This window comes from Mauremys reevesii, linkage group 1 (assembly GCF_016161935.1).
Source record: "Mauremys reevesii isolate NIE-2019 linkage group 1, ASM1616193v1, whole genome shotgun sequence".
Lineage (NCBI taxonomy): Eukaryota > Metazoa > Chordata > Testudines > Geoemydidae > Mauremys > Mauremys reevesii.
The window spans coordinates 41651979-41676948 of NC_052623.1; the positions used below are offsets into that span (position 1 = coordinate 41651979).

General features: G+C 39.3%; 1 protein-coding gene across 6 annotated transcripts in view; it reads left to right on the top strand.

Moving 5' to 3' along the window:
* ELMOD1 (ELMO domain containing 1) overlaps positions 1-24282 on the top strand; it is a 66367-nt gene extending 42085 nt beyond the window's left edge. For all 6 annotated transcript variants that reach the window (XM_039481626.1, XM_039481647.1, XM_039481640.1 and 3 more), the window contains 6 exons: positions 2027-2156; positions 7764-7897; positions 9192-9260; positions 14551-14601; positions 15935-16068; positions 23606-24282. In XM_039481626.1, the coding sequence (XP_039337560.1) occupies positions 2027-2156; positions 7764-7897; positions 9192-9260; positions 14551-14601; positions 15935-16068; positions 23606-23778 (691 nt within the window). In that variant the 3' untranslated portion in view covers positions 23779-24282. The remainder of the gene's footprint in view (positions 1-2026; positions 2157-7763; positions 7898-9191; positions 9261-14550; positions 14602-15934; positions 16069-23605) is intronic.
* Positions 24283-24970: the final 688 nt, after the last annotated feature.

Here is a 24970-nt window from a genome sequence, read left to right on the forward strand (position 1 = left end):
GAGGAGCTAGTCCTGGAGGTGTGGGGGTGGGGTGGGTGTGTGTGTGTGAGGGAATGGAGAAATGAGGGGGAAGACTGGGACAAGGGGCTGAGGGGATGAAGAGGAGACTTTGTATATATGGTGGTGGATTCTCATCACTGGCAATTTTTAAATCAAGATTGGCATTTTTTTTAAAGGTATTCTCTAGTTCAAACACAAATTATTTTGGGGCAGTTCTATGGCCTGTGTTATACCAGAGTTCAGACTAGATAATCGTTATGGTCCCTTCTGACCTTGGAATCTATCCATACATCTATGAATAGATAAATATAGTGTGTGTATACTACAGACAAATTTAAAAAGTGTGTGTCCATAAGATTGTATAAATATAATTTAAAAAAAAAGTAATTCTAATTTGAATAATTACTTTTTGTCTATCTAAATTATCCCTGCGGTTTCAGCTGCCCGTGGTATTCTTCGTTCCCTGCTCTCAACTGTGATGTGTCATTGCTGTAGTTAAGCCCAGTTATGGCAGCATTTTAGAATGAGGTGAAAGCATTTATATGTAGTTTACTAAAGCACGTTTTCATTCTTTGGATTGGAAGGTACTATAAAAATGAAGCATATAAACACCAAAGAAGGAGGAGAATTGTTTAGGGTAGACCAAGAGTGTATAACTAGGAGTCATAGTATGAAACTGAGGCAAGGAAAAATATCCTAATGAATATCAGTTCCAGTCAGTGGAATAGTCTTCAAAGATAAGAAATGGAAGTTTTTATGTTCAAGTCATTTAATACTACAATAGATTAAACGAAGTACTGAACAGGACAGTCTTGCATTTTTAGAGAAATGGACCTAATAGATCTTATCTCTGATATCTATGATTTAGTGGCATGCAAACAGCACTGAAATTAAGGGGATTGTGCTTTCCTTACTCATGTTAGGGATTATATTAATTTGAGATTTTTTTTTAAATACCTGCCTAAATATCCATAGCTTGTTTCCATATGCGATACGAAAGGTATTGGTATTCAATAACATTAGTATATAATTGCATTTAATAATATGCTGTAGACTGTCCAACCTAACACTTGAATAAATTGCCGTAATTTAAAGCAGTAGAAACCTAGTGACTTTTAAATGGTGCATAAAAATCCTAAAATGTTTTGACTTACAATACAGTGAAAACAGAACCATTATAGCAGTTCTCAGCATGTGAGGCAAAAAATGACAACCTAAGGGCAGATCCCATAAAGGTTGCATAAGACTCATTAGTTCTGGTTTTTTGCTGTATTGTGTGGGCTTTTGTGACATGGAAACAAAACATAGTTTTAGTGATTAATTCAATGTGAATTTTTTAGTTCATCGCTGGTCTCAGATTTTTTTTTTTTTTGAGAAGCTGTGGTTTGCGTGAAGGGAAAGATCTGATGCCGTCCTTTTTAGCAGGCATCCACATGGCTGCTGTATACAGTCAGAATGGGATGTTAACAAACGTGACAGATTTCACTGCTGTTCTTGGGGGAGAGGGGGCATGGAATTAACTTACAAAGAAAGTCCAAATACTAAAGAAAGCTAGTAAATGGCAAAATTGTGCCGTGTACAAGATCTCTTTAAATAGGGTGACCATCCGTCCCGTTTTTAAAGGGACATTTCCGTTTTGGGGGACTTTTTTAATATAGGTGCCTATTACCCCTCACCCCCTGTCCTGTTTTTTCACAGTTGCTATGTGGTAACCCTATCTTTTTAAATGTAGGTTTTTCTAGTGAGAAGAATTGACCCCATTAAAATTCTTCCACCATAATTAAACTTATTAAAGCTTTTGATTCTTTGAGGATATTCATATAATTTAAGGTTTCAGTGGTAGCCATGTTAAATGGTAGTCTGTATCAGCAAAAAAATGAGGAGTCCTTGTGGCACCTTAGAGACTAACAAATTTATTTGGACATAAGCGGGTTCTAGCCCACGAAAGCTTATGCCCAAATATATAAATTAAGTGTCTGTGTACAGTATAGTACCCTACCTCATTGTTTGACTTCTTTTTGCTTAGGTTAGGAGTATCTCTTCAGGCCTGTCTCCTACAGATTGTAGGGTACAGAAATCTGATTGCAGAGGTTGAAAAGCTGCGCAGAGAGCCATATGATTCGGAGAATCCCCAACATGAAGAGATGCTTCTAAAGGTGAGCGCTGAAATCACTTTGACATAGAACACTTGCTTCCTGGTGATTCCACATGCCCTATTTGTAAAAGCGTCATACGCAGTTTCCACAGGTACTCCTTAACTTCCTCCATGCTCTCTTAAAATGGCATATTTCAGCAGTATTCATCAACACAGGTTGTAAGTTGCTAGGCATGCAGCTACCCTGCACTTATTTATGAACACTATCATGGATTTACAGGCTCTGTGCTATGCCCCAGCCTTTAAACAGTCAGACCTTCAGGGGCTCACACTTTTCCAGAAGGGCTGGCCACTTGGCCTCAACTCCTCTGAGACTGGCCTTTGGGATCCAACAATCCCTGTTTCTTGGCATGAGCTCATAACTGTGAATCCAGTTGACGTAGACTCCTGTTCAGAGATTTTCCATTCCCTTTGGGGATCAGTGCATATCAGTAAGTAGAACCAGCAACAACAGGAAATCTTTTCAGAAGCAGGGTAGGTTTTAATAGTCAGCTGGAATACAGTGTTGGGAAGTCCTTAGGTTAGCACAGAGAACGAAAGGTTAAGACAGGATTCATATTGGCTAAAGCCAGGGCTCCATTAGGCCAGCTTGTTCTGGAATCCATCTTGGCACTCTCACACTGTCCCTTTGTCTCTCAGTCCCAAGTGAAAGCGCCTGTATGTCTGAGAACCCTGTACTTGTCACAGGCCCCTGACACCTTCACTCCATTGTTCTCTGGCTAGGGATTTGAGCTCTGCTTCCCTTCAGAAAGGTGGAGGAAAGGAAGTAATTTGCCCTATGAATTAATCTTCGGTCATGGCGGTTTACTGTAGAAACTTCCATTCAAATATATTGATTCCAGCCAGCTCTTGATAGTGAATTCATACCACCCCAGACACCTACATGATCCAAGCACCTTATGCCTTTCCTCTTGTCAAGCTGTCATGCTGTGACTCAAGAGCGTGAGTGCCAACCTCAGGGCAGCCTGTTACCAACCAGCTTACAAACCCCAAACTGGTTGTGGGTTCTGTAATTAGATTTCACCAACAAATCATCAAGTATAAACTCCTGGGGCACTATAACAACCTTAACATGGAGTCACAGACTGTCATCTTGTGTACTCCAATCTGTCTTGCCACCCAGGTAAGCTTCCCTTTGTGACAGAGATGGTACCTTACATCATGAATCACAGCAATATTCAGGCTACTTCCAGTCCCAAAGGATCAGCTACTTTTCCCCCAGGTCAAATGCACCTTAGATAGCACACCAAAGACAACTCTTGTAGCCAGTCCTACAATAAACTATGTACAGATTTAATAAAAAGAAAAGGAAATTAGAGAGTTACTTACAAGGTTAACGCTGAAAAACATACAACGACAAATGAGTTCCAATCGTAAGTTTCAAAAAAAGTAATAGAAACTTCTATAATAAGCAGCAAAGAGTCCTGTAGCACTTTATAGACTAACAGAGGTATTGGAACATGAGCTTTCTCTATAATAAGCAAGCTCTGTATGTCCTTTAGGGATAATCCAGGGTAAGCACTAGGGATCTTTTGCTTATGCCTAATAATCCTTGCTCCCTAGAGTCCGAGCAGCATAAACACACAGTTCCTCCTTGTTAGAGGTTTTTATTCCTTTTCCCTCCTTCTGCTCTGAGCGGCAATCTTGGCTGATGGGAGGAATCCACTTGCAAGACTCATCTTCATGGGGGAGGGAGAGTAAACAACAAAGTCTTTTGTCCTCTTTAATGTTCCACTGTAACCCTTCTGGTGTCAATGGACCTTCCTCCTTGGGCAGGACATAACATCTTCTGTTGGAGACCAGCATTTCACACTACAATAGAACCTCAGAGTTATGAACACTTCAGGGATGGAGGTTGTTTGTAACTCTGGATTGTTCGTAATTCTGAACAAAATGTTATGCTTTTTCTTTCAAAAGTCCACAACTGAACGTTGACTTAATATAGCTTTGAAACTTTTATTTGCCGAAATAAAATGCTGCTTTTAACCATCTTAATTTAAATGAAACAAGCACAGAAACAGTTTCCTTACATGGTCACATTTTTTTTTCAACTTTTCCTTTATTTTTATTTTTTGGTAGTTTAACACAGTACTGTGCTGTTCAGTGTTTGCTTTTTATTGTGTACTTCTGCTTCCAGATGAGGTGTATAGTTCACCAGTCAGTTCATAACTCTGGTGTTCGTAACTCTGAGCTTCTACTGTAGTTAATGTCTCTCTTCTGTCTGGTGATCTACACAGTTAGAGGCTTACAGTGAAAACACTTACAGTGTGGGATACAGATGTTATAAGTGAGATTAGTGCGTGCAGCAACTCACAAGCATTCAGTAAAGTCTGAACACATACTTGTAATTCTCACACCTATTTTAACAGTACTAACACACAGGTGAGCCAGACTGATTTCAGCTGTGTATCTGTCAGTATTCAATGGAGGCCGGGGGACCTTGGCATGGCCTGGCACCAGGTCTGCCAGTGTCAGACCTTTGTTCTAGGAGAAGCGTTTTAACTCCTCTGCTCCCAGTGGGTAAGAATGCAAAGTTTGATGGGGGAGACTCATGTTCACAAAAATCATGCCAAAAATTCCCACTTTTGTCACCAACACAAAGCCTAGAAATATGTTCTGCCATTTGGACGCGCCCACAGATGTCTATCACTTACCTGACTGACAATCCCACGCTCTTGCTGCCTTTGGCAATAGAACTGAGCTGTCATTTTTGTAGTGAAGGAATGTCTGAACATTTCCTTCAAGCAAAGAACCAAGTCTATTTTTCTCCAGTATTAGGCAAAGTAAATTCTCTTGTTTCTGTATGTGTTGACTTCTTACACCAGAAGCAGACCTCCAGCTATGATTATTTCAAAATCAGGTGTGTGGGGGTTGAATATATATTAAAAACTCGTATATAATAATACACAATTAAAGTAATGTTGCAGTCAGTCAACTCTGGTTTCCAGGTTACATAGAGCCAAAACTGACTAGTCTAATGAGTTTTCAGTGCTGCTCTTCAGAATCATTGTTGGCAGCAGTGAAACTGATAAGAATCAGATCAGAATCACTGTGCAATTCTTTGGGGACAGCCCTGTGCTTAAGCAGAAGCAGGCACTCGCCTTATTCACTAAAGAACAGGGCTCAAAAACAGAAGCTGTGGGATGGGATAGGGTAGCAGAGATACCTTCCTTGTAGCAGTCAGAGCTGAAGAAGGGGTAGAGTAATGGGGAAAGTATCTATTGCCATAATGATTCAGCCCAATGTTTCATGTAGTCCAGTATCCTGTCTCTGAAAATGGCCAGGACCAGATGCTTCAGAGAAGGTACAAGAGGCTCTGCAATATTACTGGTGAGGGGATAACCTGCCCCCAAGGAAAAATTTCCTCCTAACACACCTGTTTCACCCAGCAAATTCCTGAAATAGAGCTCTTCTCATCATGAATAAACTTGAACAGTCTTTGAAAAACAAACATTTGATTGTTTTATTAAAAGTTATAATTGGTATCTCTGAATAGCACCACCATCATCTGCAACATCATTTGTAACTTTGCAGAATGATAGCCTAGGGCGAGTCATTTCAAGGAGTCACTTGGGAGTCATTGAAATCCATAGGAGGTAAGTGCCTAAGTGCTTTAGAAAATCCCAGTAAGCACTTATCTGCATCTTTAAGTCCCTAAACAATTTAAAAAACCTGGCCTCCCCCAAGTGCCTGAATCTCTTTGGGATGTAGGCTCCTAAATCGTATAGGTGCTTTTGAAAAAAAATTCTCCTAAATTAGAACTAAAGCCAGATGGAAACTGATTGTAATAAGAAAAATATTTGTGCAAATTTCATTTTAAACAGTAAAGTTCTTCCTGTTTTTAAAATAAGGACATTGATGTCCAGTCTCCACTATTTGCCTCCCATACCATTTATCAAGCATCAGTTTACAGCATGCTTTCAGCATAAGAGTTAGTGAATACCAAATAGCTGTCTGTCTGGGACTTCGATTTGTTTTCTGTTCACATCAGGGAAGATTAGGTTGATTCCTCCTCATTGTTTCTAGAGATTCTGAGTAAATGATCTCTCCAGTGGGAAATTCTCCAAGTTCTTAATGGTTATTATTTATTCATGTTACCAGAAGGACATTTTGTGAGATAAGGTAAAGATTTATCCAATGTGATTGAACTAGCGAAGAATAATATTGATGCAGTGAATACAGTTGCTGGCTGTATAAGCAAGACTTAGGAAATGTGCTTAAAATATTACATGCTGTTGCATACCATGCTAAAACAGGAAATGTTAAAGATAAAGCTTGTTTTTTTAAAAAGTTGAAAAAATGGTTTTATAAAGTTTATAAATTCTATTCAAATTCTAGAATGTGAAATTTCTGTAATATTATAAATTATGAGTTCTGGAATTTCATTTCCCCTCCTAGTATTTAATGATTTTTTGCACTTCAAGAATGCTTTTTCATACGAGTGCTCCTTGATACATCGGTCAAGAGTATATGAGTGAGCTGATGATACGGTGATAGTAGATTTTAGATTAACAACAATTGTCTTATTCATATCAGAATGAGCAAATGTATTCTTTTATGCCATGGTACATAAATATGTACATTGTGTGCCTCTTATTTGAATAATCCTGCCAATTTAAGCATTTTATTGGGTGTCCATCACTGTGGTATCTAGGCATGGTATTCACTGTGGATGTAGTTTCATAAACGGCTTTAAAATGGTGACTGTAATAAAGGTAATAATTGGAGATATACCAATCTCCTAGAACTGGAAGGGACCTTGAAAGGTCATTGAGTCCAGCCCCCTGCCTTCACTAGTAGGACCAATTTCTGCCCCTGATCCCTAAGTGGCCCCCTCAAGGATTGAACTCACAACCCTGGGTTTAGTAGGCCAATGCTCGAACCACTGAGCTCTCCCTCGCCCCTCCCAAAGACTGTAAAAAGATATGTAGGAGAAAAGACATCTAAAATGCCTATGAAAATGACCCATCTCTCTGACTATCCATATCCACAACTAGATACGGTGGACCAATGAAGCTGGGTTGATTTACACCAGCTTGTTAAATCATGGTAACTTTTTCTTTTGTTGTTTTTATGTGAGCTCAGTGAAGGCCTCGTCCCTGAATTAAGTATGAAGGTGAACTATGCCATTCCTGTTTAGGTTTTTCTCTTTTATATTTTCAGTGCAGTGTTAGCCAAGTCAGCACTCTCAATTTCTGATAATTCTAGAGTATTGCAAAAGATGTATGAGAAAAGATTGCTGCAGAGCCTTATGGAACTGAGAGGGCTGATTGCCTGCTGGCATGTCAGTTATTTACAACAAAATGCTAACGTATTTCTGACTCTGCTTATGGAGGCAGTTTCTATTTCGATGCATAAAGTCTAAAGAAACGAGTGTTTGTGAGGGCTTGTACAACTCCTGTATAATGTCAAAGGGGGTTTCCTAGGGTAGTATTTGAATTGTTCGCAGTATTAGACACAGTTTTAGGGACTGGTACCTGGCCACAGGCTCTTGTTGCTGGATGCTATGTATAGTGATGCACTTAGGTTGCATGGAGAATTTCATAAAAATAAAGACCTACTATGTACATGGAAAACTTAATCATTAACTTCTCTGTAATATTCCTAGTTATGGAAATGTTTGAAGCCTGATTGCCCATTGGAAGCTCGGATTTCGAAGCAGTGGTGTGAAATTGGTTTCCAAGGAGACGATCCTAAAACAGATTTTAGAGGGATGGGCCTCCTGGGATTATATAACCTGTTGTAAGTAGATATACAGATACTTGAGTTTGAAGAAGTAATGCTACTTCTACTAATATAACACAAATGTTGATATTGTTAACAGTTTATAGGCATAATTCCTGAAACACTAAAGACTCATATCAGAAAACTGTGCCAAATAAAAACAATTTTCTCTTGAGATGGAAATATTTCTTAAAAACCTTAAGCCACAAATCTTGAAATTTAGACAATGCACATGGTTTACTGTGGTAATTCTGTTTCTTATGTTGAGTTTGGACTTTTGTGAAACATTAAACAAACATGAGAACAGAAACATTTCCGTTAGGCATATAGCATTTATTTTGTTTTATAGTATTTTTTGAGTGTGTAAAGATATACTCTGTAAAAAATATAAAAAACTTGTTTGTCTGCCTATATATGTTTGCTCCTTTGAGGAGTTTTGTTCTGACTTATTGGTTGGAACTGAAAAAATGCCATCACTGTTAGTTATTGTCTGTATGTAGTTAGATCACATTCAACCTTATAATTAGATCCTGAAAAAAAAAATCTATGATTGCTTTGGTGAATTTTAAATAGCCATTTATTTTTTCGTTATTTGCTAACATAATATCTGTCTATTTGATTTTTGACATCTGTCAGTATTAAATAACACACAAATCCTGTGCTTCTCCTGTCCCTCGATCTAAAGATATCTAAGTATTTTACAGTTGTTTAATAAACTACTCCTCACAACATCCCTGTGAGGTCAGGGAAATGTTTATTTCATGGTACAGAGTGGGAATCAGAAAGGTTCAGTGACTCAGCCAATGTCGATCTGTGGCAGAGCTTATCTTAGAATTCCGGCTCCTGGTTCTGAATTCTGAGCTTTAATCACAAGATAAATCATTCCCACTCTACTTCGCATTTTGGTGTTGTGACGGCCACAGTCTTAGCTGACAATTTGGGAACTGAACTGAGGTTCTTCAGAGGTAAAAGCAGGAGCTGCTACAGTTTGAGCTCAAGTGCCATGGCTCTGTAGCTGGGGCTGTAACAGACTCCTATCCTGTGTTCATCAGGGACAGAAGTGGGACATGTAACATGCACTCCTTAATATGTACATAAAGATATCTGGATACTTTATATATACACACTGATCATTTTAAAAATATATTATCAATATATTAAAGCATTTTCTATACCATCGTACCTATGCAGAACTGCCCTTGGCAATATTTGAAAGGACTGGGACTATTGTATGAGCATAGCTTGCCAGCATTAAGAATTTCCTGACTTTGATCACAAATTGCATTAAGTATTTTAATGTGTGCACCTACAGATATTTTGCCGAACGGGATGCTGCAGTAGCTCAGCAAGTTCTCTCCGATTCCCTTCAGCCGAAATACAGGTAATGCTTGAGGCTAATAATAAATTGGCTTCAAATAAATTTTTGTTAGACTTGTGTGCTCGGGTATTGCCATATGCTGTCTCTGGGGCTGTCTATGTGGAGAGTTAATGCACGGCACAGTGGGGTGTAAATATACAGCACCCTAGCCTGCCACGCACTAACTGGCCGTATAGACCCTGCTGTCATGTACTAAAAGTTCCCTAGTGCGCTTTGACCTACTGCTGTTTGAAATGCTAACTGTCCTTATAGGCAAGCCCTGTCTCTAAATTAAAACAGCTAGCTACTGTAAATTAATCAGATTGAGAGGACAAACTCATGTATTTCATGTACTGAATCAGACAGTTTATTTTATTGCTAAATATTTTCATTTTATTCCATATTCTTTTAATTTTAAGCTACTTATCTTTTTATGTGCTTTTCTTTAATTCTCTCTTGTCTTTCACAATGAAGGGACATCACTAAAGAGGAGCTGAGGTATTGTTTTCTCTCCTTTCAGTTTTGTAAGATTTTACATGTAAATAAAGATCAAACCATATTTGGAGTAAACCCAACATTTATCCAAGTATTCTCCAAGAGTGTACTTGATGTATTCCCTTCTTTAGCTCAATGCTGCAGTGGTCACCAAATCTTACTGGCTGCACAAGGATATGGTGCAATTAAACATGCTGATGTGTATAAGATCAAAGGTCAGCCTTGCTTCATCATATTTAAAGCAGATTCTGCGTATTGTAGCTACAACTGGACAAATTATTTGTTGCAAATAAAATGTGTGACAAATTTAGCTCTTTAATTAAAATTCTCAGGTCATGCAAACAGTTCCAGACTTCTGTAACCCTGATTTACTAGTCAGAAGTATTTGCCGAATAGTTTGGGCTAACAGTTTTAAGCTTACAAGTTGTTCATTTCAACTGTCTGCTATTCCTTAATTGTGATCACCTGGCTACATTAGCACTGCCATACCAGTGGCCAGTGTCAGATACATTAGAAGAAGGTGCAAGAAGCTAATCTAATGGGTAATAATGGAAAAGCCTATCTGTAGGGAAAGTTTCTGCCCCTCCCCAAATGCTCAGGCAGGCAGTTGCCCAAAAGAACAAAAATGTTTATCCCTTGTGTTCTCATTATCCATATAAAGAATCCATTTTTTAGTCCTGCTAAGCTCTTGGCCTCTGTAATACCTTGTGACAATGAGTTCCACATGCATTGCATAAAATATCACTTTGTGTTCTCATTTTTAAATTTGTTTGTGTCAATGGACATCTCCTTGCTCTTGTAGTAAGAGAATATGAAAATTGGAGCAATCAATTAACTTCTCTATGCAGTTCCTTAATTTATATACATCTATCATGTGTCCCCTTTAATTCATCTCATCACTAAATGTTTGTGTAGTATACAAGGCAAGCACAAAGTATTATTAAGGCCTGTCAGAACCAGCAATAGGATTTGAGACTACCTGACTCCTAGGTCAGTAGTCTTTTTATATCTTATTTATTTTTATTTAAGCAATGGGTGGGTGGGGGGAGTCCATACAGAAGTTATAGGTTTCAGAGTGGTAGCAGTGTTAGTCTGTACCAGCAGAAACAATGAGGAGTCCTTGTGGCACCTTAGACACTAACACATTTATTTGGGCATAAGCTTTTGTGGGCTAAAACCCACTTCATCAGATGCAGGGAGTGGAACATAAAAGAGCAGGTATAAATACATGAAAGGATGGGAGTTGCCTTACCAAGTGTGAGGACAGTCTAATGAGATAAATCACTTAACAAGAGGATACCAAGACAGGAAAGATAACTTTTGAAGTGGTAATGAGTGGTCCATTTCAGACAGTTGACAAGAAGGTGTGAGTAACAGTAGGGGGAAATTAGTATTGGGGAAAATAGGTTCAGATTTTGTAATGACCCAACCACTCCCAGTCTTTATTCAGGCCTAATCTGATGGTATCTAGTTTGCAAATTAATTCCAGTTCTGCAGTTTCATGTTGGAGTCTGTTTCTGAAGTTTTTTTGTTGAATTGCCACTTTTAGGTCTGTTATTGAATGACCAGAGAGATTGAAGTGTTCTCCTACTGATTTTTCAATGTTATGATTCCTGATGTCAGATTTGTGTCCATTTATTCTTTTGCATAGAGACTGTCTGGTTTGGCCAATGTACATGGCAGAGGGGCATTGCTGGCACATGATGGCATATATTGCATTCATAGTTGTGAAGGTGAATGAGCCCCTGATGGTGTGGCTGATGTGGTTAGGTCCTATGATGGTGTCCCTTGAATAGATATGTGGACAGAGTTGGCACCGGGGTTTGTTGCAGGGTCGCTTACAGACAGCCCCCCAACCTGAAGCAAATACTCACCAGCAACTATACACCACACAACAAAAACACCAAACTAGGAACCAAACCCTGCAACAAACTCCAGTGCCAGCTCTGTCTGCATATCTGTTCAAGGGACACCATCATAGGACCTAATCACATCAGCCACACCATCAGGGTCAGCCATAATCACCATCAGCCATAACCACCAAGAAGTGTTAAATAAAATCATAAATAGATAATAAATAATCTCAGCCTGTCAGCTGCATTAACCAGTCAGAAGTGGTAACACATGCTCTCAGCCAGCCATTAAATCAAACCAGTAGGAAAGCTCCTTTCCAGACTCTCTACTTTTGGTAGCCCCACTTCTTCTTAGTGCTCTTCATACTTAACAAGTGTGAATTTTATCACAAACATGCCTTTTTGAGTGCTGCAGTGCAAATAATTTTCAGTTCTCAGAAAAATTGCACTAAGCAATCCTAGCTAAAACCAGCTGTTAGTGTTGTAAGGCACAGACAATAATTTGCGCACCTTTAGATGGAATGCAGTGTCTGTCCCACAGCACAACTGTGTAGGGCTGGAAGTGAAGACAGCAGAGGAGGTATTTAGGTAGCCAAAGTGTAACTGCTTCAATGAGAATTTGGTTAGGATATTAATTTTATATTTCATCTGAACCATGGCTTTTCTTTCCGCTCATGGGTTTGGTATTGATTCATTGTGTGTGTTGCTATTGAATTGCCAAAACCACTTCCTCCAGCACCTTCCTTAAAAGTCTTCCATCTAAAGACTACCCTGGCCTGACCCACCTTAGTTTGTGAAAGCTTTGTTTTGTTTGTTAATTTTGATAAATTATGAATAATTTCTATAAAGAAAAAACTACTTCCTAATTTACAATATTGTAAACGTAGAACCAATTATTATACCCAAGGGAAATAATATTTTACACCTAATGTGAGCTTTCTCTTGGAAATGTTTCTATTACATAGTAGCCAGTAGTAATATTTAATGTTAGATAAAATTGATTCAAAATGACCACACTATATTGTTGCCAAAGACATTTATATCTTAGCAAAATCTGAAAAGAGCAGTTTCCTACAGACATTAGCTTTGTATCTTTCAATTATTATTGTACATAGCTTCTTTTTAATCTCTTTATTAAGTTTAGTTTGTTTTATTTTTAGCAGAGTTTGCTTCATTTCCAGTTGGTTTTACCTAATCTTTATATCACCCTATGGATGGGGGACAGTTTTTTTTTGTTTGTTTTTTTTATCATTACCATCTTCATGAAAGGAAATTTATCTTTGCTAATAAACAGGGTGTGTTATGTTCATTTTTAAATGGTTTTGTCCTTCAGTGTAAAAAAAAAATAAAGATCTTAATTAAAATTTTCATTAGTTTACATGGCAAATTAAATTTGGATTATGAGCCTTTCTAGGCTAGGGAATTTTGCACCAACGTAGCTACGCAAGCACTGTGTATATTCCAATGGCCCATTTGTGAGACAGGGAATATGAATTCCATTAGTATTCTTCATTTACATGCTATGTTACTTAGAAACCTTTTGGAATGCTGTATATGAGCATGCGCGCTCCATCCTTGAAAGAGCATCCACAGAGGGTAAAATGCTTCTAGTGATGCTCTTTGTGTTTGCTGATGTGTTTGTTTAGTGGTTGTGCTGGTGTTCATGTGATGATGATGAATGTTGCTTCTGTTTCTATTAAATTGTATTACTGGTCTATCTTTTCATTTAGCAATTCGTTACCTTCATTTGAAGACACCATTGAGCCTGTTCTACCTTCCACTATGATAATATGAGACTAAACGTGGACACTTTTAAACATGGTGTCTCCTTCATTGGGCCAGTAATAAACCCCCTTCAGCCTTTCACCAAATTGCAGGAGATGAAAACAAAGTTTTGGCAATTGGGAAGATAAGCAGATCACTGATGAATGTGTGCACAAATCCTTGTTCTGCTAATATCTTTAATATCTTTTGGAGGACTAAATGTGGATATTTCTAATCGTGCAAAAATTATTCTAAATGATATGTACATGGAAGTGTGTGCTGTATAATATAGTCTGAGTTCTCACAATTCAAGTGCAATCTAAACATGGCATGTGGCTGTATTTTTGCACTCAAATATATTTCCCTATAGTGGGTCCAAATGCTGAAAATTCTCCTTAGTGCTTATTCAGGCAAAACTCCCATTAATGTCATTGGGATTTGGCATATACAGTTCAGCTATGCCAGTGAAACCTCAGTTAATTGACACTTGTAAACGGTATCAAATTACCTTTTCTAGAAGTCTTTCCATTGTCACACCCTAGTTTGTATTATCTTACATCCTGAAAGATAAAGAAGTTCCTTTGTTAATTGTCTGTTGTGAGTGATGTGTAAGCATCTATAAACTGCTCTAGACTTCCTTGTAATTAGGCATTAAATATGGCTGCTTTTTAACATTGCTTAAACTGTAGCTGCTAATTTACTCAGATTAATAAAAAGCATATTCTTTAAGATAACATTTCCCCTATCCATTCGCTACTGGAGAAGTACTATTTTTCATGTTTGTTTCAAGTGGTTCATGTCATATATATCTTGGAGAACATCAAAGGCTAAAGTCATCCTTGATCAAAGTTAAAAGAAATGTAGAGTTTTCAACACTTGTTCAAGTTTAACTGAGGTGGACCATCTTTTTGAAGAGGATACAGAATAAATTGATTTTGACTGGGAGAATAGCATAGCCACAGCCTCCTTTCAGATTGCACTGATGAGAACAATACATGGATGATGCTATAAGTCAGGGAAGCTAATCTCACTTCAAACCTATTATACCACTTTGATCAAACTACGGCAAAATCATAGAAGCAAAGTAAAATACTACTAGACAGCTCAACTGCACTTAAAATCCCCAGCCTGTGCTAGATAACATTACAGTATAAAACAAATTAGAAAGCCGTGTATGGTAACATCTGAATTCATTTTTTCAGCCAATTCAGCAAAGCTGAATGGGAGAAGAAAAGGTTTGATAAGGCAATTGGGTAAGTACAAGATCTTTAAAAATAAGTTGACATAAGTACAATTATGCTGATTGATGTTGTGCATGTAAAAATCAGTTCTCTTTATTATTTTTTTTTAATTCAGTTTTTAATGAAATTTCAGTATTAACAACACCATTTACTATTTTATGCTTATCTTAGCCATACGTTGATTATAGCTAATGTACTACTTTTCTAATTGCTTCCTAGTAACCGGAAGAACTTCTTAAAATTATAAGTGTTTACTTGTAACTGTGTATAACTGCACATATCAAGGGTTGAATAAACCTCATGAGATGGGGTCTCACTTTTGACTGTGGCAAAGACAAGTTGTGATTTATGAACAGGCCACTTGCCAGCAACTGTAATAACAGGATGAGTGGCCTGGGATAACTGATGTGGGATTTCTTAGCCATGATTTTGGCATGACTGAATCACTTCCTTTGTTTAATGAGAAACACAAATCAAGGGATAATGTCCTTTTTCTTAACACAAGGACCATATTGACTGCCCACTAAAATTCATCTTCCTTGATCATTCACTTTCATGACTGTGTAGGATGTTGCCCCATTATGCAGATAATTCATTTCCATTTCAAACAGGTCTTTGATCTACAGTGAGGTAACTGAATCATTATACTAGAGATTTATTTACATGTTGTCTTGGCTTTTCCCAACAGCAAAGTAAACCTATGGGCATTCAAAGAATATTTTATCCCTTTTTATCATTTCCAGTGTCTGCTGGGACGAGCAGGGAGCCTATGCATATTTTTCAACCGGCTCTTTTTATATGTTGAAAGAGACTGTGTAATACCCTCCTAGGCAGCATTTTGTTAATCTCATGCTGGTCCAAATCTGACATTCTTAACTGTCGGGGTAACTATGTACATACGGTACAGGTGGTAGTTTAAAGTGTAGCAGGGTAGTAATAATAACAAATTACTTGTCATAATGAAAACTGTGTCATGTGTAGCACTCCCTTTCTACAATAAGTTCAAGAACACTGAGACTTTTATAAGCAAGTCTTATTCCTCTTCCACAGAAATATTTCCATGGTGCTTCTGTGGGAATGATTAGCAAGATGATGAAACTCTTGTTTTCAGTGTAGTACAGGCAGATACCATAGGTGTAACACTGCCATTAAAATGTACAGAAAAGAGGATAAATATTTTCTTTTGTTTTCATTTACTTTGCTCTAAGAACCTTGTCAGATAAGAGGAAAATTAACCAAAGTCAAGCATTATTCTTAAAAACAAAATCTGTGCTACATTTACTTCCCCCAGCCTTTTAGTTTCACGAGCATTTCCTATAAATCCTACTCTTTACTTTTCTTCCAGCTACTCTTTTGCTATTGTTGGCATTAACATAACTGACCTTGCATACAACCTGCTTGTGAGTGGTGCGCTGAAGACCCATTTCTACAATGTTGCTCCAGAGGCTCCAACGTTATCCCATTTCCAACAGACGTTCTGTAAGTTTTTGTTTTTGTTTGCATTACCAGTAATATCTTTCTTAAAATCACGCAGGACTGGTGAATTTCATGGAACAACATTGGTGCAGCACGGATGGGCATCATCCTAACCTTATTATTTTATCTTTGTGATGTTTGGACCCCGGAGCATACTGTGTATGATGGTGTGCAAAAGAGACAGGTGAACAAGTTCAGGAAAAAGAAAAAAAAAATTTTGACAGAGCAATACAAAAGAAATTCTCCCATCTATCCAAGCTTACTTGCAGAACATCTGTGATAGGGATACACTACAGAGCAGGGACTCAGCACTGTAAACAGGAGTGGTGAACTGACACATTGGCAGCTGGACCTTTTTCAGAAGTATAGTGTTCAGAAGCGAATGTTCCCAGTTCTTATGTCACCCACATGGTATAGGTCATCCTGTTCTCTTCAGACAGCCTTCCACTACCGCAGCACACTGGTGATTAGGATCTGAATTTTAGCTTTAAAGAAAAATTCAAAATTGAACTTGCAAAAATGGGCTTTTCAGGATGAGAAATCCTATAAATGGTTTGGAGGTCCTGGTGATGGTACAGGGAATCTCAGAAGCGTAGGGTTCAAAGGGACCTCAGGAGGTCATCTAGTCCAACCCTCTGCTCAAAGTAGGACCTAATCCCCATATAAATCATCCCAGCCAGGGCTTTGTCAAGCCTGACCTTAAAAACCTCTAAGGAAGGAGATTCCACCACCTCCCTAGGTAATCCATTCCAGTGCTTCACCACCCTCCTAGTGAAAAAGTTTTTCCTAATATCCAACTTAAACCTCCCCCACTGCAGCTTGAGACCATTACTCCTTGTTCTATCATCTGGTACCACTGAGAACAGTCTAGATCCATCTTCTTTGGAACCCCCTTTCAGGTAGCTGAAAGCAGCTATCAAATCCCCCCTCGTTCTTCTCTTCTGCAGACTAAACAATCCCAGTTCCCTCAGCCTCTCCTCATAAGTCATGTACTTCAGCCCCCTAATCATTTTTGTTGCCCTCTGCTGGACTCTTTCCAATTTTTCCACATCCTTCTTGTAGTGTGGGGCCCAAAACTGGACACAGTACTCCAGACGAGGCCTCACCAATGCTTGGATCACTACCCCTTCCTGCTTCTCCACCTGGGCACTAATAATACTGCCAAGAATGACCTTGAGTGGATCACTGCAGACTACATGGCTCTGGGAAGAAGGGTAAAGGAGTTTGAGGCACAAGTGGTGGTCTCATCCATCCTCCCTGTGGAAGGAAAAGGCCCGGGTAGAGCCTGTCGAATTGTGGAAGTCAACGAATGGCTACACAAGTGGTGTCGGAGAGAAGGCTTTGGATCCTTTGACTATAGGATGGTGTTCCAAGAGGGATTACTATGCAGAGACGGGCTCCATCTAATGAAGAGAGGGAAGAGCATCTTCGCAAGCCAGCTGGCTAACCTAGTGAGGAGGGCTTTAAACTAGGTGGAAGGAGGGAAGGAGACCAAAGCCCTGAGGTAAGTGGGGAAGTGGGATACCGGAAGGAAGCACGAGCAGGAGAGCACAAGAGGGGAGGACTCGTGCCTCATACTGAGAGCGCAGGATGATCAGCGAGTTATCTTAAGTGCCTATACACAAATGCAAGAAGCCTGGGAAACAAGCAGGGAGAACTGGAAGTCCTGGCACAGTAAAGGAATCATAATTGATTGGAATAACAGAGACTTGGTGTGATAACTCACATGACTGGAGTACTGTCATGGATGGATATAAACTGTTCAGGAAGGACAGGCGGGACAGAAAAGGTGGGGGAGTTGCACGTCTTAAGAGAGCAGTATGACTGCTCAGAGCTCCAGTATGAAACTGCAGAAAAAACCTGAAAGTCTCTGGATTAAGTTTAGAACTGTGAGCAACAAGGGTGATGTCGTGGTGGGAATCTGCTATAGACCACCAGACCAGGAGGATGAAGTAGATGAGGCTTTCTTCAGGCAACTAACAGAAGTTACTAGATCACAGGCCCTGGTTCTCATGGAGGACTTGAATCACCCCAATATCTGCTGGGAGAGCAATACAGCAGTGCACAGGCAATCTAGGAAGTTTTTGGAAAGTGTAGGGGACAATTTCTTAGTGCAAGTGCTAGAGGAAAGAACTAGGGGCAGAGCTCTTCTTGACCTGCTGCTCACAAACAGGGAAGAATTAGTAGGAAAGCAAAAGTGGATGGGAACCTGGGAGGCAGTGACCATGAGATGGTCGAGTTCAGAAGCCTGACACAAGGAAGAAAGGAGAGCAGCAGAATACAGACCCTGGACTTCAGAAAAGCAGACTTTGACTCCCTCAAGGAACTGATGAGCAGGATCCCCTGGGAGAATAACATGAGGAGGAAAGGAGTTCAGGAGAGCTGGCTGTATTTTAAAGAATCCTTATTGAGGTTGCAGGAACAAACCATCCCAATGTGTAGAAAGAACAGTAAATATGGCAGACGACCAGTGAAATCCTTGCTGATCTTAAACGCAAAAAAGAAGCTTACAAGAAGTGGAAGATTGGACAAACGACCAAGGAGGAGTATAAAAATATTGCTCAGGCATGCAGGAGTGAAATCAGGAAGGCCAAATCACACTTGGAGTTGCAGCTAGGAAGGGATGTTAAGAGTAACAAGAAGAGTTTCTTCAGTTATGTTAGCAACAAGAAGACATTCAGGGAAAAAGTGGGCCCCTTACTGAATGAGGGAGGCAACCTAGTGACAGAGGATGTGGAAAAAGCTAACAAATGCTTTTTTTTGCCTCTGTCTTCACGAACAAGGTCAGCTCCCAGACTACTGCTCTGGGCAGCACAGTATGGAGAGGAGGTGACCAACCCTCTGTGGAGAAAGAAGTGGTTCAGGACTATTTAGAAAGGCTGGACGAACACAAGTTCATGGGGCTGGATGTGCTGCATCTGAGTGTGCTAAAGGAGTTGGCAGATGTGATTGCAGAGCCATTGGCCATTATCTTTGAAAACTCATGATGATTGGGTGAGGTCCCGGATGACTGGAAAAAAGCTAATGTAGTGCCCATCTTTAAAAAAGGGAAGGAGGAGGATCCGGGGAACTACAGCCCAGTCAGCCTCACCTCAGTCCCTGGAAAAATCATGGAGCAGGTCCTCACGGAATCCATTTTGAAGCACGTAGAGGAGAGGAAAGTGATCAGGAACAGTCAGCATGGATTCACCGAGGGCAAGTCATGCCTGTCTAACCTAATTGCCTTCTATGACCAGGTAACTGGCTCTGTGGATGAGGGGAAAGCAGTGGATGTGTTATTCCTTGACTTTAGCAAAGCTTTTGATACGGTCTCCCACAGTATTCTTGCCAGGAAGTTAAAGAGGTATGGGCTGGATGAATGGACTATAAGGTGGATAGAAAGCTGGCTAGATGGTTGGGCTCAACGGGTAGTGATCAATGGCTCCATGTCTAGCTGGCAGCCGGTATCAAGCGGAGTGCCCCAAGTGTCAGTCCTGGGGCTGTTTTTGTTCAATATCTTTATTAATGATCTGGAGGATGGTGTGGATTGCACCCTCAGCAAGTTTGCCAATGACACTAAACTTGGAGAAGTGGTATATACGCTGGAGGATACAGAGAGACCTAGACAAATTAGAGGATTGGGACAAAAGAAATCTGATGAGGTTCAGCAAGGACAAGTGCAGAGTCCTGCACTTAGGAAGAAAGAATCCCATGCACTGCTACAGACTAGGGACCGAATGGCTAGGCAGCAGTTCTGCAGAAAAGGACCTAGAGGTTACAGTGGACGAGAAGCTGGATATGAGTCGACAGCGTGCCCTTGTTGCCAAGAAGGCTAAAGGCATTTTGGGCTGTATAAGTAGGAGCATTGTTAGCAGATCGAGGGATGTGATCATTCCCCTCTATTTGGGAAAGGAGGTCTGGAAGTAACTAGAGAAGGGTCTGCCTGAACTATGAAGAGAAAGATCTAGAATTAACTAGGAAAATATATAAGCAAGCATTTGGTAAGAAGAGGAAGTTGAAGGTGTTAAATTTTTTGCTCAAGTAGGATCATCAGAGACAAATGGAATGGAAATAGTGTCGATAACTGTATTGCTTGTTCCCCCTTTCTGATGTTGTTTGGTTAGATGACAATAAGATCTTTGGCACTGAGACCTGTCTTATTTTATGTCTGTGAAGTGCCTAACATGCTTCTGGCTGTTAGATACAGTAAATAATAAATCTTAAAGCGCTTCAAATATTCACTAACTCTCTTCGAAACTGTGCTACTGTATAAGACGAGTCATTACCCTGTGGGCAAGCTCCATACATCAGCAAGGATCAGCCCGTGTGGTTTTGTGATGGATTCTGGGCTGTCACAGCTTACTGGAGCTGGCTGGCACAAATTCAGGGGAGCTAACATTTTTACTGTGTGGCATGTGACATTCAGATTCCGCTATAATCTCTGCAGACTACAGCTGAATGTGTGTGTTTAAGGTAAGTTTACAATGAGTAGTTTGCCAAACAAAGAGAAACAGATGCGTCAACATTTCAAAGGCCCTTTCTCAGAAGACTATGAGAGTCTTTCTCATTGACGCTGTCCAGTCATCAGTTTCTGCAAATCCCTTCTTGGCCAGTGTGCTTTAGTTTTTTGAATGAGTGAGTGGATCTTTTGGATAGGCTCATGTTATTTTTCACATTGTCTGTTATCTCCAATGTTGCTGCATCCTCAAAGTCTCGTGAAATCCACAAAGTTTTAAGTAATGTTTACACTTTAGAAATGCCTTTCCGGAGGTGACTGCTTGTTTTCTTTCAGAGTAGCAGCCGTGTTAGTCTGTATCCGCAAAAAGAACAGAAGTACTTGTGGCACCTTAGAGACTAACAAATTTATTTGAGCATAAGCTTTCGTGGGCTACAGCCCACTTCTTAAGATGCGTAGAATGCTTGTTTTCTGTGTGCCAGTGCTCAGATCCAGCCACCAGGTGTCACTGTTCTGCTTGTTGATCCCATCGCAGATGCTTTTTATGCTCCCATCTTTACTGCTACCCTACAATTCCATCTTATTTCACTGCCTGCTCTGTGTGCCTACAAAAACAGGGGAGCTCCCTGGAGAGACATGGAGATAGTTTGGGAGTAGGCCCAGTAGGGCTAAGAAATTACATTTACCACCCTCTCTCCTGGCTTAATTCTGCAGTGGGATAAAAACCACAGGGCTAAGAATTCCAGGGTGGAGTAGACTTCCCATGCTGGTGGGGAGGTGGTGGAGCTGCTGGCGATGTAGGATGGCTGGAGTAGTCCCAGCATGGTGGGATTGTGTGTGGGAAGAAAGTCAGGATATATGTGGAGAAAGAGTGCTGCTTTCTTTATGATCAAATATCTGAAGACTGACCACGCCAAACATATGTTGTTGTAATGCCAGTCTCATTGTTTGGGAAGTGGGAGGCCTTATTAATTGTTTTTTTCACTCACTCACACAGTTCTGTATTCTTCCCCACTACACTGACACTTTTCCCCCATGGCCTTAGTCATCCTAGGTTTCAACTAATTGAATTCAGCTGAGAAAAATTGAAACACAATTAGGCCACAGTAAATGCCTGCAGGCTACATGTCTGAATCTGAAAGTCAAAATTACAATGCACAGCAAGCACTGTTTCTAGGTGAAAGAATACAATAGCTGTACTGATTTGACCTCTCAAACACTGGGCCAAATTCTGTTCTCGTCTACACCTGTCCAGTCCTCCTGAACTTTGGTGGGCTTGCCTAGGTGTAGCTGAGTGCAGAATTTGACTGACTATTCCCAGGGCAGTACTGAAATCTCTTGATACTACAAGCAATGCACTCAATTCTATATCATTAATTAATATGAAATTCCTTTCGATGGAATAAAAATGACCCTACATGCTGAACACCAAGCCATTTCTCATGCTGTATAAATAATACTTTTGAAACGCCTGGATCTGTCTGAGAATCCCAACCATGATATATTTCCCTTTAATAATAATTTTTAAAGGTATTTTGCTGAGCTAGGTTTTTCCTTCAAAGAGAAACCTTCCAGCTTTAGGAGGAGTATCTGTCTGCCCAAGTACATGAAAATGGTTTAGTTTATAAATTAACCATGGAATCCACAGTGTAGCTTGTAAAGTCTAGCAATAAGATACCATTTTGGAAGTGAATAGACTGAGTGAGATGTTTATCAAACCAAAGATGGAATAAAGTACATAACAAAAGTGTCCTGGAATAAGTCCTGATTGAGCAAAGCCCATGGCTTATGCTTAAGTCCGTCCCTATTCAGGAAAGCACATAAGGTTGTGTGTAAGGCCTGATGGCTTCAAGCACATGCTTAAGTGCTTTGCTGAGCTGGACTACACAACCCATAGTATTGCTTGACACAGCTGTTTGTTGACAATGTTCTACCTCCAGACCACTGCTGGGAAGGTGATGCAGAAATCACAGATGGTCACAGAGGGAGCAAACAATAAAAACAAAAAAGACTTTAAAAAAAAAAGCCTTTATCAGGGCAGGTATCATAGGGTATATGTTTCTCATGCCTTTTCCCTACACAAGGCGGGTTTGCCAACACCAATTATTTCTTGCCCTTGGCATTTGTCTAGCCACGATTATGTGCAAACCCAATATGGTGGAATCCTTTATTCATGTTTAGAAAGACAAGTGTAAGACTGAATGTTCCTGGCAAAGATCCAGTAACTAGTTGTTTTCAGACTGTAAGTTATGTTAACTCGCAATTCATAAATTAAATGGTTTTTAAGTGTAGGGCTTGTTCAGTAAATATTTTATAATAGTCACTTCCCTAGAGGCTGTTTATAATGTAGAGTAAGTGTTGTTTCATAGATATTTGAGCATGAGAATAATTAGAATATAAACAAACGATGCTTGGTAAAGACTGATTCTTATTAATAATGTCTTCTCTTAATGCTTGTAGCCTGCAGTTTAATATTAAAATATATTTTGTATTTCACTTGGTTTATCCAGGCACAAGTTAACAATTCTGTAACTGCATATCAAGAGAGGAGAGATCTGGTAATTTGATGGATTCATTTTAGTTAGTTATTGGTAAAATTAGGCCATTTCATTCATACAAGTAGCAATAAAAATTTTGTTTAAAGTTTGCATTAGGCAATTGAGTAATCTTTCAAAAGTGCTTCTCTAAATTCAGGCCTTAATTCAAGACAACATCCCAATTTGGGAAAGCTTTAAAACACATGAGTAAGTGTCCTCCTGAATGGGGGCTCTTGGTGTCATAAAATTAGTACGTTTTCTTCTGTTAAGTAAATTATAGTAATTCCATTACTATTGCTAGCAGATCTATATAAGTTATTTTGTTTTAATTATTTGAAGATGCCTCTTAGAGGCTTGTTTTAATATTGTATGCTGTAGTGCTTCATTTCTTAGTACGACTAACACAACTTCATTAAATACTGTAATACATCACACTTCAATAGTACTAGCTTCACCTACCCCACAGTGTGCATTATGATTTCTGATTGCAGTGCTTGCTATTCTGTAGACTAAAGGGAACAACTTCACCTGTGTTCTAATTCTTTATATATTGAATTATTTTTATTAGGCTATTTGATGCATGAATTCCATAAATTCTGGATTGAAGAAGATCCACTGGACATAATGGAGTTTAACCGTGTGCGAGAGAAATTTCACAAGCGAATTTTAAAACAGCTCCAGAATCCAGACATGGCTCTGTGCCCTCACTTTGCTGCCTCAGAAAGCTTAATCAACATGTAGTTATTCACTTGATTTGATTTGAGAACACTGCCTCACTCTTCTCTTAGGTCACACTTTAGATCATCACTAACATATTGAATGACCATGGCGATTGTATGCATGCCTTTTGGTGCAGTATTCATCTCTTTTTGTCATAAACATTAGATCCCCTTACACTTGTCTTTCCAGGGGATTTCTCATTAAATGGGTGCTCATATTGCGGCATTATGCAGTGTTACATTCTAAATTGATGTCCAGGTATCAAGAATTTTCTATTTTTTTAGACCTTTTTTCCCCATAATTCGACATTGAAGAACTGTATTTCTCTAGCTGTGTTTTGTATATGTGGAATAATTTATCTGAATCTTGTATTGTGAAAGCCTTTTAACTTATTGATATGTTTTGTGATAACTACTGACATTTCAAGCAAAGTACATGTTTGGACTTCATCTAGAAGATAATGTATGTAACTTTAATCTAATGCAGAAAAACACATTAAAGACCAATTTTTTTTCCATGCATTCATTCATGCTTCATGAAAAATTAATGAAAATTTGAGACAAACTTCAGTGGGAACAATATATTTAAAATATGCAGAATTGCCATGAGACTCCACAGCTACTTGAATACAAAATGAGCTGAAGACTGCTGCATTCATAATGAAGAGCAAATATATTCATAATGATTGAACACCTCAGGTGCCATCTTTACAAAAAGTTGCATAGGGTTAGAGCCACCCAGCACCCACTAATGCAGTGGTTCTCAAACTGGGGGTTGGGACCCCTCAGGGGGTTGCAAGGTTATTACATGGGGGGTCGTGAGCCGTCAGCCTCTACCCCAAACCCCGCTTTGCCTCCTGCTTTTATAATGGTGTTAAATATATTTTAAAGTGTTTTTAATTTATAAGGGAGGCTGCACTCAGAGGCTTGCTATGTGAAAGGGGTCACCACTACAAAAGTTTGAGAACCACTGCACTAGCACATCTAAATTCCTGTGCACAAGGGGTTAATATTTCACATGTCTGACTGCAGCATGATTTGATCATGTTTTGCTTGGAAAGTTCAGTTGAGCAAAAAAAGTCTTTTTTTGGTGCAGTTTTTTGGAAGTATTGAAAAATTTGCTTTGTGTTGTCAAATCAATTCCCAGGAACTGTGAGAAATAATTGATTAGAAGGTTTAGAGGAAAATCTCACAAGTTTCCCAGATCACTTTAA